A 15,687-nucleotide genomic window follows, 5' to 3' on the forward strand; every position below is an offset into this window, starting at 1 on the left:
CCGACGCGCCGTCACCCCCACGGGGACGCGCGCCCGCCCCCTGCCCGCGGCGCCCACGCGCCGTCACCCGCACGGGAACGCGCGCCCCTCCATCCGGACTGGGCGCCCCGCTCTAAAGCGGGCCAGGTGCCCCTGTCCCTCCAGCCGCGGAGCCCCCTCCCCTCCGCCTGCCCTGCCCTTCTTCCCGCCGCGGTCGCGCTAACCCCGAGCCCTTCTGGAGCCAGACAGAGTACAAGCAGACCAAACACGCCTGAACACCCTCCCCCGAGGTCTGCCCACGGCATCCGGCCCAGAAACAGCAGGCTCTCTCCCTTGTTTGACCGGCTCCCAGTGATTCTGTCCAGTGCTGTTCAGTCGAAGTAGTACTACTTTTTCCGTGCGGAATTCCCATTTTCTCTATCAAAAGAGTTGCATGTTGGCAGTTCGTGTGGTTCAACCCAGTGAGGGCAGGAGCAGCGATCACAGCTTCCTCTATCCGTGTTTCATACACCGTCCAAGGACAGAAGTTGGCTTCCGAATCTTGTCACTGTTACCTCAATTTATCTCTTCTCAGCCTGGGAGGTGGGCAAGGGCAGTGTCATGACCCCATTTCCCAGATGGGGCAGGAGGAGCTGCCGCAGTAAGCAGGGAGGCTCACCCGCCGTGTCCCCAGCTCTGCAGGCCAGCCCTGCTCTCTGATCTGGGACTGAGCCGAGGCCTCTGGCTTCCCTGGTGGGGAGGAGGTGTGCTGTGCTCAGGAGGGGTAGTGACTGAGCCCCTCCCTGCCTCAGCCCAGCGGCGGCCCCCTGAAGCTCAGCCCACACAAGCGGATGGATCATTCCAGTTAAATCCTCACGAGCACATTTCACATTTCAGATGACTGCAGTCATCTCCTCAGGACCTTCCTCATGGTTTTGCGTTTCGTTGTGGTCTCTCCGAGTAAATGTAGCTGACTTGTCACAAGCTCTGCCCCCCTCCCCCCATCCCCGAGCTGTCTTTGAATTGCCTGAATTGTAATTTGAATTTTTCCAGCATTTTGGAGAGTGGCATTTGTGAGCCTCTCACGCAGTCCCGGCTAGTCCCCAGACTGTGAAAGATACTCGGCTGCTTACCCGTCTGCCCGCTGTTCTCATTAACGTTCATCTCAGATGAAACCAGAACGAGCTGGAATGTGTTCTCTGAAATGAAGGGAGGTGGTTCGTTGCGGGACAAGGCAGCACACAGGTCCCGTGAGCCTCACAGCACACATGCCACATTTCTCTTCAGATGCTTTTCCCCGCATGAGAAGTTGGAGGGGCCAATGTGCTCTGACGGGAGCCGAGCGAAGGCCAGTATCACTATGCGGAAAGTGCTGGGGTTTCAGTTCAGCAGTCGGGACCCCAAAGCCTCTGCATGTCTCCTTCTCCCCACGTGGCCCAGGAAAGCTGCTTAACCTTGACGAGCTCCAGTGTCTCATCTGTATCACAGACTCAGGATGAAGCTTCCCAGAAGTGACACACGTATGCCAGTTACAGTTTTCTGCAGCGTTTTACAGAGCACGGGACCAGGAGAAGCTGGTCACGTTTACCTCACGTAACCAAAAAGACTAGAGATGGCAACACCGGTTTGATGGCTTAAAGATATCCAGGTTAGGGTCTCTGTCTTTCTCTTGACCGTTTCCTCACGGCCCCACAAGGCTGCTGCAGCGCCAACTATCACATCCGTTGTTAAGACAGGTTAACTGCAGCTGTGATCTGTCCCTTTTATCAGGAGAAACTACTGCTTGTATCTGTTTGGTCAGGACTGCGTCCCATGCACCCCTGGGGGGGCCGTGGTTCCAGCCGAGTCGGGTAGGATAGAAGGGGATAGTGGGTGTGGGGGGGATTAGCCAGCAAACCGCGTCTGCCACAGTAAACAAAGGAGCTGGAGGGGCGCCTGGGGGGCTCAGTCAGTTAAGCATCCGACTTGTGCTCAGGTCATGATCTCGCCGTTCGTGAGTGCAAGCGCCGCATCGGGCTCTGTGCTGACATCATGGAGCCTGGACCCTGCTTCAGGTTCTCTGTCTCCCCCTCTCTCTCTCTGCCCCTCCCCGACTCACACTCTGTGTCTCTCTCAAAAACAAACAAACACTAAAAAAAATTTTAATTAAAGGAACTGGAGCCCCACCTGACACGTGGTGTAGACTCAATAACTCATAAGCATTTTCATGCTCTCTCTTCAGGGTCTAGTGCTCAGGGTCCTCAACCGAGATGAATGCGCATTGGTTGGTTCACTAGAGCATTTTCTTTTCTTTCTTTTCTTTTTTTAAATGTTTTTATTTATTTCTAGGAGAGAGAGAGAGAGACAGCGTGAGCAGGGGAGGGTCAGAGAGAGAGGGGGTCACAGACTCTGAAACAGGCTCCAGGCTCCGAGCTGGCAGTCAGCACAGAGCCCGACGCGGGGCCCGAACCCACGAACGGTGAGATCATGGCCTAAGCGAAAGTCGGACGCTTAACCGACTAAGCCACCCAGACGCCCCTCACTGGAGCATTTTCTGACGTGGGGTCCAGGTCCAGAAAGTCTGCCGTCCAAGGAGGAGACAGGAGGGAGAAGGCGCCGCCGTGTCCTCTCCGGGCAACGACCCACTTAGGGCACGTGTCTTGTCCCGTGGAGAGGAAGCCTCGTTCACGTCTCCCCAGACAAACGCCGAAGTGAGCTGAGGCTTTGCGTCCTGTGCGTTTCGGGGTCATTACGTCCCTCCTCAAGGCTGAAGAAAACGATTTAAACGGGAGAAGGAAGACTCCAAACTAACTGTAAAAGCCATGGTTTCTGATAGCAGGAACCCTAGAACGTTCTTCATAGGAAGCCGGGGATTTGCAGAAGCCGGGAGTTACCCGGGACCACAGTCCAGTCCAGCGCCACGCGGTGCCGCCGTCCCCTTGGGGGCACCCCTTTATGGCCGGTGTGCGACGCCCTGCGGGGAGGGTCCCAGCATCGTCACTGTATTTGTCTCCATGTGAGGAGGACGGGAGACCTTCCCAGCCGGTTAGAGGGTGCAGGTGCCCCCTCCCCGGGCAGCCCCGTCCCATGCACGTCGCAGGGAGGCCTTGGTCCCGTCCGCCCGAGGCCCCCGGAGCACATGAAGCCTCCCCCTTCCCGGCTCTCGCGGCGCCTGAAGACGCTCATCTTTTCCAGGTTAAGCATCCCGGTTTCCTCGACCATTCTTCCGACCATTTGACTTCCAGAGCCTCCTGGAATGAGCCGCCCAATAATCCAGCAGCATAGCCGTGGGTGGCCCGCAGCCCGATGGTCCCTCCCCTGCCTCTGCCGATGGCTGCCCTGTTCCTGACACCCCGGCGCGCGGCTGTCAGGACGCCGCCCCCCTGCCCCCAGGCTCCTGCTTCCCAGTTCCCTGGCCGACTCCCCTTACCCTGTCAGCCGTGCAAATGAGGGGTCTGCCCCTGGGTCACGTGCAAGTCCCCCTCTGGAGCGCTTGAAGACCTTCCTCTGCTGCCGACAGCCTCCATTGCAGCACCACAGGCGTCACTGGCTCAAATCACAGGTGGCTCTTCAAGCCAGACCCTCTGCCTGCGTCTCCCGTCTTCATGGGTGTCACTTGCATCCAGCCAGCCGCCTCAGCCAGACCCCCGAGGGCCCCTCCGGGTGGGAAGACGGTATGTTGGCGCTTCTCCCTCTTCCACAGCCCGGTATGCTTCCTTACGGCCCTCCTCCGGCAGCTGTGAGCGCCCGTCTAGGCCTCCTGGGGGCCTCTCCCTTCCCGGCTGTGTGGCTCATCCTGCGCCCGCCTCAGCGGATCCCCCGTCTTCACTGTCCGGGCCATTCCGGGTGTCCCCCGTTGGACTCCGTCTCCTGCACTGCGGGCTCCGGTCCAGCCTCCAGCGTTCCACCAAAGGGATTCGCCTGCGACGCACATCTGTTCTGTTACTTGCCCCCTTCAAGCTCCAAAGCGACTCTCTACCGCTGCAGCATTAATTCTCCAGCGCTGCGAAACGCAGGGCCCGGGAATTCCCTGGACACTCCGCTGCGACGCAGCCTCCGCCGAAGCCTCAGGGGCCCACGGAGCTGCCTCCCCCAGCACACACCGGCACCCTCGGGAAAACCCAGGCAGCGGGCAAAGCTCAGATTGCCAGCAGGCCGCGGGAGGCCCGGCACCCCACCCCGCTGCGCGCTGTCCTGTGCTCGTGCGGTCCGCAGCCACTGTACGGAGCTGCTGGCGTCCCCACGCGTGCCCCTGCCCTTCCGTGGCTCCCCGCCCTGCCGATGCTCTGCCCTGTCTCCCTGTGCCCGACACGGAGCCGAGACGCTGTCTTGTGTCAGTGTTGTGGCCCCAGAACCCACCACACTGCCTGGCACTCGGTCCTCAGGAGGCGCCGTCGCTTGCGTGAACGAACACGAGTAAACTCTGTGCTGCCGGCCGCCCTCCTCTCTCTGAAGCTTTTATCTCCGTCCTCCCACACCTCACCCCAGGTAGACGCTGTACCCACTTTACATGCATCTGTTTCTAACATTTGTGTCGCTGGGGGGACTGGGAGCCCAGCACTGTGTCCCTGTACTAAGCACCGTGCTCAGCACGCTGTAGGTGCTTAGTGCAAGGTGGCTGCGCTAAGGGGACTGCTGGCGGTGCCGGCCGGGCCGTTAGGGCAGCCGCAGATTGCAGTAGGCCAGACTGTTTGCGCATGCTGGGTCTGCAGTTGGCTGAAAGCCCTTGAATCTTTCCCATATGAGCCAGGGCTGAGCCAGGGCTACCAGTTCTATTGCTTATATAGCATTTCCAGCTCTTAGTGGAGGCCCTTGAATTGAACCCTATCCAGTGCCATCTGACATAGTCAGCAGCCCGTCAAAGTCTTGTTGAGTCCTCACTCCACCCCCCACCTCACTAGAGGGCCCTCCCCCGCCACTCGAGCCGTCAGTAGATGAGTAAGCGTGCCACCAAGGTGTCACTTACGGTGATCGAACTCGGCTGAGCCAGAGTCACACGGCATAGGTGCCGAGAGATTCCTTCCCAGTTGACATCTGACAGTCAATGAACTTTGGTTAAAACCGTTCAGCCCTCTGGGAATTCACGCTAAGTGGCAGAGTCGTCCCCGTAGGAGGGTGTCTGCCTCTCTAGGGCAGGCAGGGAGCTGGGCTTCCCAGGAGGACACGGCGAGGCCACCTTTCGGCTTATGTGACCCAGACGCAGACTCCTTCCTGGTCTCTCTGCGAGGCCTCCTTGCTGGGGGTGCTGTTGGCTGGAGGACAGCCCGCTCCGAGCTCGCTCTGGATTTTTGCAGATTGTTGGAAGCGCTGGTGTCCTTTCTTGATTACTCAGATAAGAAGGCCAGCTCAGCTATGGGACTGCTCACAGACTTGGCTCTGGAAGAGAGGTAATTTTTATTTCCAGAAACTGACATGTCCTCTTCAACCTTCGTTAAACTGTCTGATCTTTAAAAATATGCAGTATGCAAGGAAGCTTGGCCAAGTGAATCCCAAGAGTCACTGAGTAGGAGGGCCGATGCCTTGCAAGCGGGCGTCTGTGGCTGGCCCGTCCAGTCCCCGCTGCCTGCAGGGGGCCCCCACAACTGGTGGGTCTGGGAGCAGTGCCTCACAGTTTACAGACCTACTATCAGTTGGAGAAGCTCCTTTCCCTACATCGGTGCCCAGGAGGAACTGCCCACCAAATGTGTTGAATGAGGGTGAGAGACAATGCCCAATAGAAGCCGCCTCCCTTCGGGTTCTCAGTGGCATTATGGGTAACCCATAGGAAACCCTAACTTCCACTTAGCTACCGGGGAAGACACTAAAGGTCTTCGATTTTCATATTTCTTGAGGGTTTTTTAAAGTGCATCTTTGGTTTGTTTAAGTTGCACAAACTTAAGGCTGTCTTGCTTAGACACAGTCATGTGATGAGAAAGAGCTCTCTGTGCCCATAGACAGGCCGTAGCACGGCTGGGAACCTGTCATAGCCGCTCTCGAAGGTGCAGATGTGTGTGCATCTGGGCCCTCCTCACGCCTGCTCTGTGTTTCCCATTTGCACGGCACACAGCACACAGAGCCAGGGGAGGGCAGGGCTGGTGGTGAGTGAGCTTGGCGGAAATCGAGGGATTCCAGCATTAACCTCCGCGTTAAAAACGTTGCCATCTGACATCTGTTATTTAACATCAGAGGCAATTCTCCAGACTTAGAAACAATTAAAGCCACGTTACATACCCAGTGACATTTTGTGGGGGGGGTTCAAAATAAACCGTCCATGCTCACTGCGAATCACAAGGGCCGAGCCTGTGGCAGTCTGCTCCATTATCCATGTCATGATATTTCTGTTCTAGTTTGTGCGGGGTAGAACTAAATCGTGGGGACATTTTCTCCGCAGATTCCGAGTCTGGTTCCAGGCCAACCTCCCAGGTGTGCTCCCGGCACTCACAGGTGTTCTGGTGAGCAGAGCCGTTTAAACACAGTGTACACTCCAGAACTCCTGTCGTCTCTCGGGTTGATTAATCATTTCTTCACAGCTGGAATTGACACAATTCTCAGTTATTAAAACAAGTGCAGTTGCGACAGGTGGGGAGGGCATACGGAGGGGACTCGGGTGTGGGGGAGAAGATGGGTGTGGACCGTGTCTTAGGTGGAGGCGGAGAGAGGGTGTCAGCTGTGGTCAGTCCATCCCTTTCTGGGCCCCAAGTCCCGTCAGAAGTACTGCGGGCAGCCGTGTCCCTCAGTCATGTCCATCAGGAGGGCGAGTGGTGATGTGAGCTCATGAAGCAGGACATAGCAAGGTGGGGGCCTCCCGGGACAGCATGCTATGACTGGACCCTGTCCCAGGGGAGCCATAGAAGTCTCAAGGGACCTGAGAGCAGGCCCCCACGCCCGTACTCCACACACGTGGAAATGCAAGCTCTGGGAAGGGACGACACTTGCCCAAGGCCCCGCATCAGGCTGGTAGAGTCACTGAGACGAAGCCCCAGGCCATCCCAGGCGAGGGCGCTTTGGGGCCCACCCCCTGCGTGCCTCCATCCCGGTGCCAGGTGGTCCCGTTGGTGCCCCTGGGTGACACTGCACAGTCTGCTTCCTGGGCGTCCTGCTGAGTGAGGCACGCCCCTAGAGATTGCTCTGGCATCAGTAGCCTGCCCTCTGCAGACCTCCTTTCTCCCGGCTCACTTTTAGAGGCGAGATCCTATGGTAACCAACACGTCAGCCCTTTGCCAGTGCATCGCCCTCATGGGAAACCTCAGTGCTGAGGCCACCGTCCGAAGACAGATGTCTGCCTCTGAAGAGTTTGGGGATGCCTGCCTGGGCCTCATGGTACTGTGACTCTTCCATTCAGAATTCAGTCCTTTACCTGCGTTGGGAGTGGTGGCTTCTTGATTATCCGGCTTTTCCAAAAGTTCTCTCTGAGGGTACTGGAGCCAGTGGCTTACCCCTTCTGTAATGATAGATTTTTATGGGTGGCCGGCCTTAAAGAGCCCTCCAGGGCAAGCCCCATCCACCCTGGAGAGGTTTGGAGGATTTTCCAGTGGAGTTGGCTTGACCACCCACGTCCACAGCTCACTCTCCAGTTTACACACAGGATCGGGCCAGAGTCTCATGGCTCAGGCACCAGACACTCCTTGCCAGTCTCCTCCACTAACACTGATCCTCAGAACTGGTCTCCGATCTTCCAACATCCCCTGGGGTTGCAACATTGACAGTTTGGGGAGCGTGAGTAACGCTAAGATCGTTGCCAAGGGGATGAGATGGCCGTGAAAAGCTGCAGGACAGAAAGGTCACGGATCCCTTTGCTTTGTTTCCCCAGGCCAAGTGTGAGGAGGCCATGGACCTGTTGAGAGAGGTCCTGTACGCGCTCCTGGGACTCGTGATGAACCTGTGTCTGCAGCCTCCCTTCCTCGGTGAGGTGCGCCAGTCTTCCTCCCTGGGAGCCCCGCCCGTGCCATTGCCAGGACCGCTCTCCGTTCACCGGGTAGAAGCAGGGGACTCACACCCTGGGAGGGGGCGGGAGCGGGGAGAGCGGGACAGACGCTGTGTCACTGTGCCGCTCCGAGGGACGGAGGAGTCCGGTGTCCGTCCAGAAAGTGGACTGAGCACGGTGCTAGGTTCTGCCTTTCCAGCGTCGAGTAAGACGTGGCCCCTGCCCTCAAAGGCACTGCCCTGTAGTTAGGGAGGCAGATCGGCCGTGGGAAGAGGCAGGGGCGATGGAGGAAAGGACAGAGTGTGGCGGTGCCGGAGAGGGCGAGGCCAGTGCTGCTGGCTCAGAAGGAGCTGCGTGGAGGATTCGGATTAGCAGGCCACGCAGACCGCCTCCTCTCTCCCCGCTGCGGCAGGTTTGGGCCATGGAGGTGAGCAGGAGGTGCACACGTCTACTCCGCAGCCAGGACGGAGGGGTCCTGACAGTAAGTGTCTCCCGGGGGATCCAGAAACGGCCTCCTGGGCTGTTCCGGGGGAGGGGGGAGGGGGTGACCCCCCGCCCAGTGCCCGCCTGTGGCCCCCCGGGAGTCCGTGGACCCAAGTCGAGGATCTCTTTTCCGTATGGGTTGCAACTTGACAGCTTCTACGGTGTAATTTCTCCGACTTGTCCTGTTCCAGGACATCCTGGTGCAAATCGGACAGGCCACGAGGTCTCTCTTAGAGTCTCTTTTTCCGTAGCCCAGAAAGCCAGAGCCGCAGTTTGAAGCCCATGATCCCGGAGGCTGTTGATGTGTAATGGTTGTAGCGCCCCTGGACGTGCGTGCTGGGGTGGCTTTCATATTTCTGCTTCTGACATTTGGACAAGAGAGCTGAGAGAGACCTGCGGTTAACACAGAGCATCGGGGGACGTCACTAGGGTGTTTGCTGTCATCCTAGGACGTGTGTATGCACAGAAGTAACCCCCCTCCCCCAAGCTTCTCCACCTATTAGGTCTGGGCCCCAGTGCCCAGAGGGACGCCTGGGGCACATCCAGCAGGTGTGGGAAACCAGCACAGACTCGGGACTGGGTCCAGGATCGCGGCAAACGTCGTGAGCAGACACGACGAACCCTGTGTGGGACTAGGCTGCCTGCGCCTTCCCCAAAGTCAGTTCAGAGAGGGTAGGGTGGAGGGTTTTCAAGCGGACTCCGGGAGTGCATGGTAAGTCTCCGGGGTCCCCGGAACCCCCTGAAATTGTAGACAGTTTTGGGGGCATGTGCATTTTCATGGAGACGCATCATGCCTTCCATAGATCTTCAAAAAAAAGATCCTTCACCCCAGAAGTGGCGAGCACCGCTATTAGTTGGGTGTTTTGGAACTGTTCAGACCAGAGCTAGCGAGCCAACCCGTCAAGGCCTCTCCTGGCCGGATGTTCCCGGGACTCTCAGCCTGTGCCTCTCAGGTGCTGATCCACCAGCTTGTTGGCCAGAGCAGCACCCTCACCAGGGCCATCTGGCCTCTCGGTAGCGGGCTCTCCCCACTGTTTGGGGCTTAACAAGAGATCTGTGGTGTCAACTGTGATAACAATCTAGTACCTGTAGGGAGCAGATGCGGGAAACGAGACTGATAATATGGTAATACCCATATTTATCCCTTCTCCCCAGGGAAACCTCATTAAAATCAGACTGAAAGCATTAGGGAAGGAAAAAAAAAAAGTAGAAACCCAGATTGACAAAATAAACAGGCTAGAGGTCACCAGTCGGTTTTTTAATAATTTTAACCCGAATCTGGAAGATGAAGAACAGCTACAAAAGTCATAATTAGTGAGGCAGGGCTGAAGGAACCTCAGTGCAGAGAACAGATACAAGGGACACAGATTTGCCCTGTAGGACCCTGGAAAGGGTCGAGACTGCAGAACACCAGGTGCAACGGAGGCCACAAGTAAGAGACGGGGGACCCCATGTGGCAACCAGGTGTGTCTGTCCCTCGGGTGGAAAGTCAGAGCTTTCTTTCTCTAAGGGCATTGAAAGATCGGAGAAAAACGTTTTGCAGTCTAGTATTTGGGAGTGTGACCTCTCCACCTGTCAGTCGATGAACTCCCCATAAACATGGCACACCCAAACATATTTTTATTGCTTTTTCATGAATGTGCCCATAAACGGGCAGCTAAGGGTCACGGGACATTTCAGGGAAGCCATGCACAGGAATAGAAAAACCAAGCTAAACAGATAAAAAGAAAACCCAAAGAAATAGAGATGATATAGGAAACAGAAGAAAAAGTTGTGTCCTGCGAAAGATTCAAGATAGTGTTATATCTGTAAAACCGTGAGAGCTAGCTGTTTATTAAAAAGCAAAGTGGAAGTAGAAAAATCATAAGTGGTGTCTGCCAGGAAACAGAACAGATTCGGACAAGATGAAGGACAAGCTAAGTATCCAAAATCTATAAGGAACTCACCAAACTCCACACCTGAAAAACAAATAATCCAGTGAAGAAATGGGCAGAAGATATGAACAGACACTTCTCCAAAGAGGACATCCAGATGGCCAACAGACACATGAAACGATGCTCAGCGTCCCTCCTCATCAGGGAAATATAAATCAACACCACACTGAGATACCACCTAATGCCAGTCAGAGTGGCTAAAGTGAACAAATCAGAGAACTCTAGATGCTGGCGAGGATGTGGAGAAACGGGCACCTTCCTACACTGTTGGTGGGAATGTAAACTGGTGCAGCCCCTCTGGAAAACTGTGTAGGTTCCTCAAAAAGTTAACACAAGAACTCCCCTAGGACCCAGCAATAGCACTGCTAGGAATTTACCCAAGGGACACAGGAGTGCTGATGCATAGGGGCACATGGACCCGTGTTCATAGCAGCACTCTCCACAATAGCTAAAACATGGAAAGAGCCTAAGTGTCCATCAACGGACGAATGGATCAAGAAGATGTGGTTTATCTATACCATGGAATACTACATGGCAATGAGAAACAGTGAAATCTGGCCATGTGTAGCCATATGGATGGACCTTGAGAGTGTTATGCTGAGTGAAATACGTCAGGCAGAGAAGGACAGATATATGTTTTCACTTATAAGTGGAACAGGAGAAACTTAACAGAGGACCATGGGGGAGAAGAAGGGGAAAAATAGTTAAGGAGAGGGAGGGAAGCAAACCATGAGAGACTCTTGAATGCTGAGAACAAACTGAGGACTGATGGGGAGATCGGGGAGATGGGCATGGAGGAGGGCACTTGTGGGGAGGAGCACTGGGTGTTATATGGAAACCAACTTGACAATAAACTATAAAAGAAAAAAAAAAAAAAGGATGAAGGACCCTGAGGATCTGTCCAGAAAGTCTGCTGTCCCGTAACGACCCTGCTACTCCCGGAGCGCCGCAGGATGTCAGGGCAGGGCCGTCTGTGCCCGAGCTGACCTGCTCGGTTCCCTGTCGAGCTGAAAGGAATGGGGCCCCTGTGTGCCAAGGGCCCCGTGTCCAGCCCTTGGCCACCTGCTCCGCACCTGTACACTGAGCTCTGCTCACTGCCTCCTGCCTGGCCGCTTGAACTTGTAAAACCAAGGTGCACGTGTGGCGGCCCACACTAGCGATGGTTCTCGCCTCACTGAACTGCTTGCTGACTTTTAAAGGTCATCAGCATTTCCGAACAGAGCGTCTAATGATCTTTCTTTCTGTTTCGCGCAGAGAGCCGCGGGCGTTCTCAGCCGCACGCTGTCCTCCTCTCGGACGATTACTGAGGAGGCCCTGCGAGCGGGAGTGGTGAGGAAGATGATGAAGTTCCTGAAGGTAGAGCAGCCTCCTGACTTAGCGCCGCTCGCATGTCCAGGGGCGGCCCCAGTTATTTGGGGAACAGAGCTAAGGAGGGCTGCCTTGTCACCCCTGCCCGTGGGGAAACTTCTTGAATGAGGATTCCTTCTGCCTGTCACCCAGACGGTACTCTGAACGTCACCGGAAGATTGCTGAACAAATCCGTAAATTGTTCATTAGAGGCTGGCCACTCGAGCCTCCCTTAAAAATGGACAGCCCCTGTCCCCAAAAAAGATGGCCAGAGTGGCTTTCGGCAAGGCCCCCCCAGCCCTTGTGTTGCTCTGCCGGCCACGCCTCCCCCGGCTGCTGGAGAATGCTGGCCGGAGCCCCACTAGGAGGCGGCAGGGAGGGTGCAGCGCTAGCCTGTGACAGAGCAGGGCTCCCGTGCAGCAGCGGACTCTCCGAAAGGACCAGGCGACCGACGAGGCCGCCACCTGCGGCTGCTGCGCCTGCTGTGCGTGCCCGGGGAGGGCCCCACACTGTTAGGCGGATAAAGGCCCAGGCTGAGCCGGCCAGGAGGCAGGCCCCCCCCGGGGGGCCGCTGCTGAGGCGGGGGCAGCACTGAGGGAAGGGATGGTGGGTGAGCATCCAGGCTGCCGCGTGGACTCACCCCCCAAGTCGTGCACACCCGCCGGAGCCCGCTGATGGCGTGCACGCACATGTGCATTGCACTCATATACGTGCACGTGTGCCGCTTGAAGACACTGCGGTGGGTGATTTTGAGGGTTATGAGTTGACGGTTGTCACCTCTTAAAATGATCTGGATTTGTGATGTTCTCCATGCAGGCCTGTCAGCCTGACAGCCTTAGCGAGTCACTCCCCATTCTCCAGGGGCGAGGTGACACGGTGGGGGGGCTCTTCCTCACCCTCTGGCAGACCTGCTAGTCAGCCGCATCGGGCCTTCCTCAGCCACTCACTCATAAAGCCTGCTCCAGGCAATTACCCGGGCGCACGTGACAGGCCCGCATTCCTGCTGGGCTGTGGGCTGGGTGCTGAGGACGGGCATGACACGAGCCTGCAGGGACCGGGCCTGCTCTCCGGGAAGCGCACGCCAGTCTCAGGGGAACTGTGTTTTGCAAGTTTAGGAAGCCGCTGACGCAGGCGAGGCTGCTCGCTGGTTTGCGGCCAGGCACACTCAGAGGGGTGACTGTATGTTTCTCATTTCATTCGGAAACCCAGACGGGAGGCCAGACCGCCTCACGGTATGCCGCAAAGGCACTAGCTGTCTGCACCAACAGCCACCACGAGGCACGGCAAGAAGTGATAAGACTGGATCAAAGTAAGTGAGAGTTTCCCGGATCCCAGAGGCCAGTCCTGCCTGCAGCTGCCCAGGGAGCTGGGGCAAGGGGTGGGCAGAGCCCTGTTAACCTCTCCCTGGACTTTGCACTGTTTACTAGGATTATCTGTTTCACCCCCTTCTGGAAGCATCTAACTAGCCCTCAGCTGCGCACAGGTAGCACGGCCGTGCTGGAGCCCCTGTCATGAAGCAGCCCAAAGATAACAGGGTCGAGGCCGGCCACCGCCTCTCCCCTAGTAAACTGAAGTCCGTCCGTCCGTCCTTCCTTCCTTCCTTCCTTCCTTCCTTCCTTCCTTCCTTCCTTCCTTCCTTCCTCTTTCTTATTAATATTTTAACATTTATTTTTGAGAGAGAGCGAGAGCACAAGCAGGGGAGGGGCAGAGAGAGAGGGAGACACAGAATCTGAAGCAGGCTCCAGGCTCTGAGCTAGCTGTCAGCACAGAGCCTGACGCAGGGCTCAAACCCACAAACTTTGAGATCCTGACCTGAGCCAAAGTCAGTGGCTTAACCGGCGGAGCCACCCAGGCGCCCCTAACATATTCTGCTCCGGCTGTTCGGACACGAGTACTCTCCCTTCACGGAGGGACCCACCTGCATGGTTAGTGAGCGGGGCAGGCGGCAGCGTCCGAGGCAGTGTCGGTCTAGTACCAAACGTGGCCGCAGCCCTGTGCAGCGGGCGCCCCCAGCGAGGCAGCCGCTGATGCTCTCCTTCACACATCCTCTGGCCTGAAAGCGGCAGCCTTCTGCTCCTGCTCCCCGCCCTGCAGCCACAGGGAGCAGCCCCGGGCCCCCTCCTCGGGGCCCTCATGTGGAGTGCAGGGGCTCGGGACGGTGACTTTAGGGAAGGCAGACCTGTGCGTTCAGTCCCACAACAACTGTGTCATGCTGGGCACTGCCCTGGGCACCTGAGAAGCATCCAGAAGCTGAGGAGGTCCACAGCGTCCAGCAAGTGCTTGCCGAGTGGCCGAGTGACGTGTCAGGGCCTTGGGAGGCTCGGTGTCACAGCACTCGGGGCGCTCCCCGTGTCCCTTGCTGTTCGGGATTCTGAAGGACAGATGCTGATACTCCCCCCTCCGCTAGAGTTTGGCATCCTGATGAGTCTGCTCAGCTCGGAGGATGAGATCGTAGTGGCCAACGCCGCCCTCTGCCTGGGGAACTGCATGGAGGTGCCCCGCGCCGCGTCTTCCCTGCTGAAGACGGACGTGGTGCAACTGTTGCTGCGGCACGCAGGCGGCGACGCGCAGAGGACGGCCGTGCAGCTGAACGCGGGCATCGCGCTGGGCAAGCTGTGCACGGCCGAGCCCAGGTACGTGGCGGCTCCCGGCGGGGTGGCCTGCGTCCGTCACATCCCGGGAGACGCGGGCCAGCACGGCGCCGTGCGGTGGCCAGGCCTCTGTGCCGCCCAGAAGTGCGTGAGGAGCCCTGGGAGCCCTGGGGCTGCCTGTGCAGCAGGCGTTGGGCCCAGTGGCTGCTTCCCTGAGGGACCTGGGGCTCCCGGGGCCCCCAGTCCCCGACGGGCCTCTGGTCGTGCAGTCACGGCCATCCTCTCCCCCATTCCATCCCCCCTTCTCTTCTTGCCGCTCTGTCCACGCATCCCTGCTCCTTCACTTTCTCACCCATGGTCTGAGCATATGGGACAGTGCGCATCAAGGGCAACGTTCCCGTGCTGGAGGAAACGGAAGCGAGAACAGCGTGTTTAAGACAAGCCAGGGCAGGAGATCGTTGCTCTGCCTGTGTGCGTCGCTTCTCCTGTAGCTCAGGCTTCTGTTCTGCTCTGGCCGGGCTCTGTGTGCTGAAACGCCTAGTCATCGGGCCCTCGAAGGTGCCCCTAGGTCTGAGGGTCAGAGTCCCGGCATGGCCATGGGGGGGGGGGGGGGGGGGGGGGGACAGGGGTCTTCCATGGACAGGGAGCAGCGCTGGCTCCTTCTCTTCCAGACTAAGCCCTCTGATTCCTCCCCAGAGAACGGGAGGGCCGGCTGGGATCACACCTGAGGTCCTTTCAGGTTCCGTCTGACAGTTCAGATGGAAGGCACGGATAAAATCTTGCTTGTACAGAAAGCAAGTCACGTTAGCTGGGAGGAGCTCAAAGTGGGAACCTCCTGGGGAGACCCCGAGAGCAAGGCCCCCTCGGGTCAGCCTGTCCATCCGCTGCGCATGGCAGAGTTTACTGTGTTTCATGCACCTCCCTGAGCACCTTACCTGCGTTGATGGCCTGGGCTCCCAGGGCCACGGCTGCTCCCCCTTCTGCCTCGCCAGCCAGCTTCTACCTGAGAGGGGGCGGCTCCAGGGCCCTGGCACTGATGTCCTGAACTTTGTGTTCTGAACATGGCAGATTTGTCGCCCAGCTGAGAGAGCTGCACGGGATAGAGATTCTCAGCTCCACCATGAAGTACGTGGCTGATCCTTGAGACACGTGGCATCTCTGCACCTTCTCAGCAACACGGCACCGTGGGCTGCCGCTGGGTCCCGTGCTAATAAAGAGCGTTTGAACGGCCGGCGCAGAGCTGAGCGTTGCTTGCCGTAGGTTCGCACTGGAAATGAGGAGAGGGCGTCAGGCCGGCCGCGCTGTGGGGACCCCTGGCTTCCGTCACACTTTCCTTCTCCCGTCCCCTCCTGCCCTGCAGGGGCAGCACGCCGGCAAATGAAGAGCCACATTTCCCCTTGTAAGCAATGTTTCTAGCCAGGAACTAGATTCTTCCCGCCCTGTTGGCCGTTTCTGCTGGTAACATGCAAGAAACCTCAAGTTTTCCGACAGC

At 57.6% G+C, this 15,687-nt stretch overlaps 1 protein-coding gene across 2 annotated transcripts in view; it reads left to right on the forward strand.

Moving 5' to 3' along the window:
- TTC12 (tetratricopeptide repeat domain 12) overlaps positions 1-15,426 on the forward strand; it is a 46,241-nt gene extending 30,815 nt beyond the window's left edge. Inside the window, exons 14-22 of one of the 2 annotated variants that reach the window (XM_039229224.1) lie at positions 5,232-5,324; positions 6,308-6,368; positions 7,099-7,236; positions 7,727-7,825; positions 8,253-8,321; positions 11,512-11,613; positions 12,814-12,913; positions 14,012-14,237; positions 15,264-15,426. In XM_039229224.1, coding sequence (XP_039085155.1) covers positions 5,232-5,324; positions 6,308-6,368; positions 7,099-7,236; positions 7,727-7,825; positions 8,253-8,321; positions 11,512-11,613; positions 12,814-12,913; positions 14,012-14,237; positions 15,264-15,339 — 964 coding nt within the window. In that variant the 3' untranslated portion in view covers positions 15,340-15,426. Of the gene's footprint in view, positions 1-5,231; positions 5,325-6,307; positions 6,369-7,098; positions 7,237-7,726; positions 7,826-8,252; positions 8,322-11,511; positions 11,614-12,813; positions 12,914-13,031; positions 13,162-14,011; positions 14,238-15,263 lie in introns of those variants that run through there. The other variant, XM_039229225.1, reaches the window with a different exon arrangement.
- The last annotated feature ends 261 nt before the right edge of the window (positions 15,427-15,687 follow it).

Source organism: Hyaena hyaena, unplaced genomic scaffold, assembly GCF_003009895.1.
Source record: "Hyaena hyaena isolate Hyena2069 unplaced genomic scaffold, ASM300989v1 scaffold_36, whole genome shotgun sequence".
NCBI classification, from domain to species: domain Eukaryota; kingdom Metazoa; phylum Chordata; class Mammalia; order Carnivora; family Hyaenidae; genus Hyaena; species Hyaena hyaena.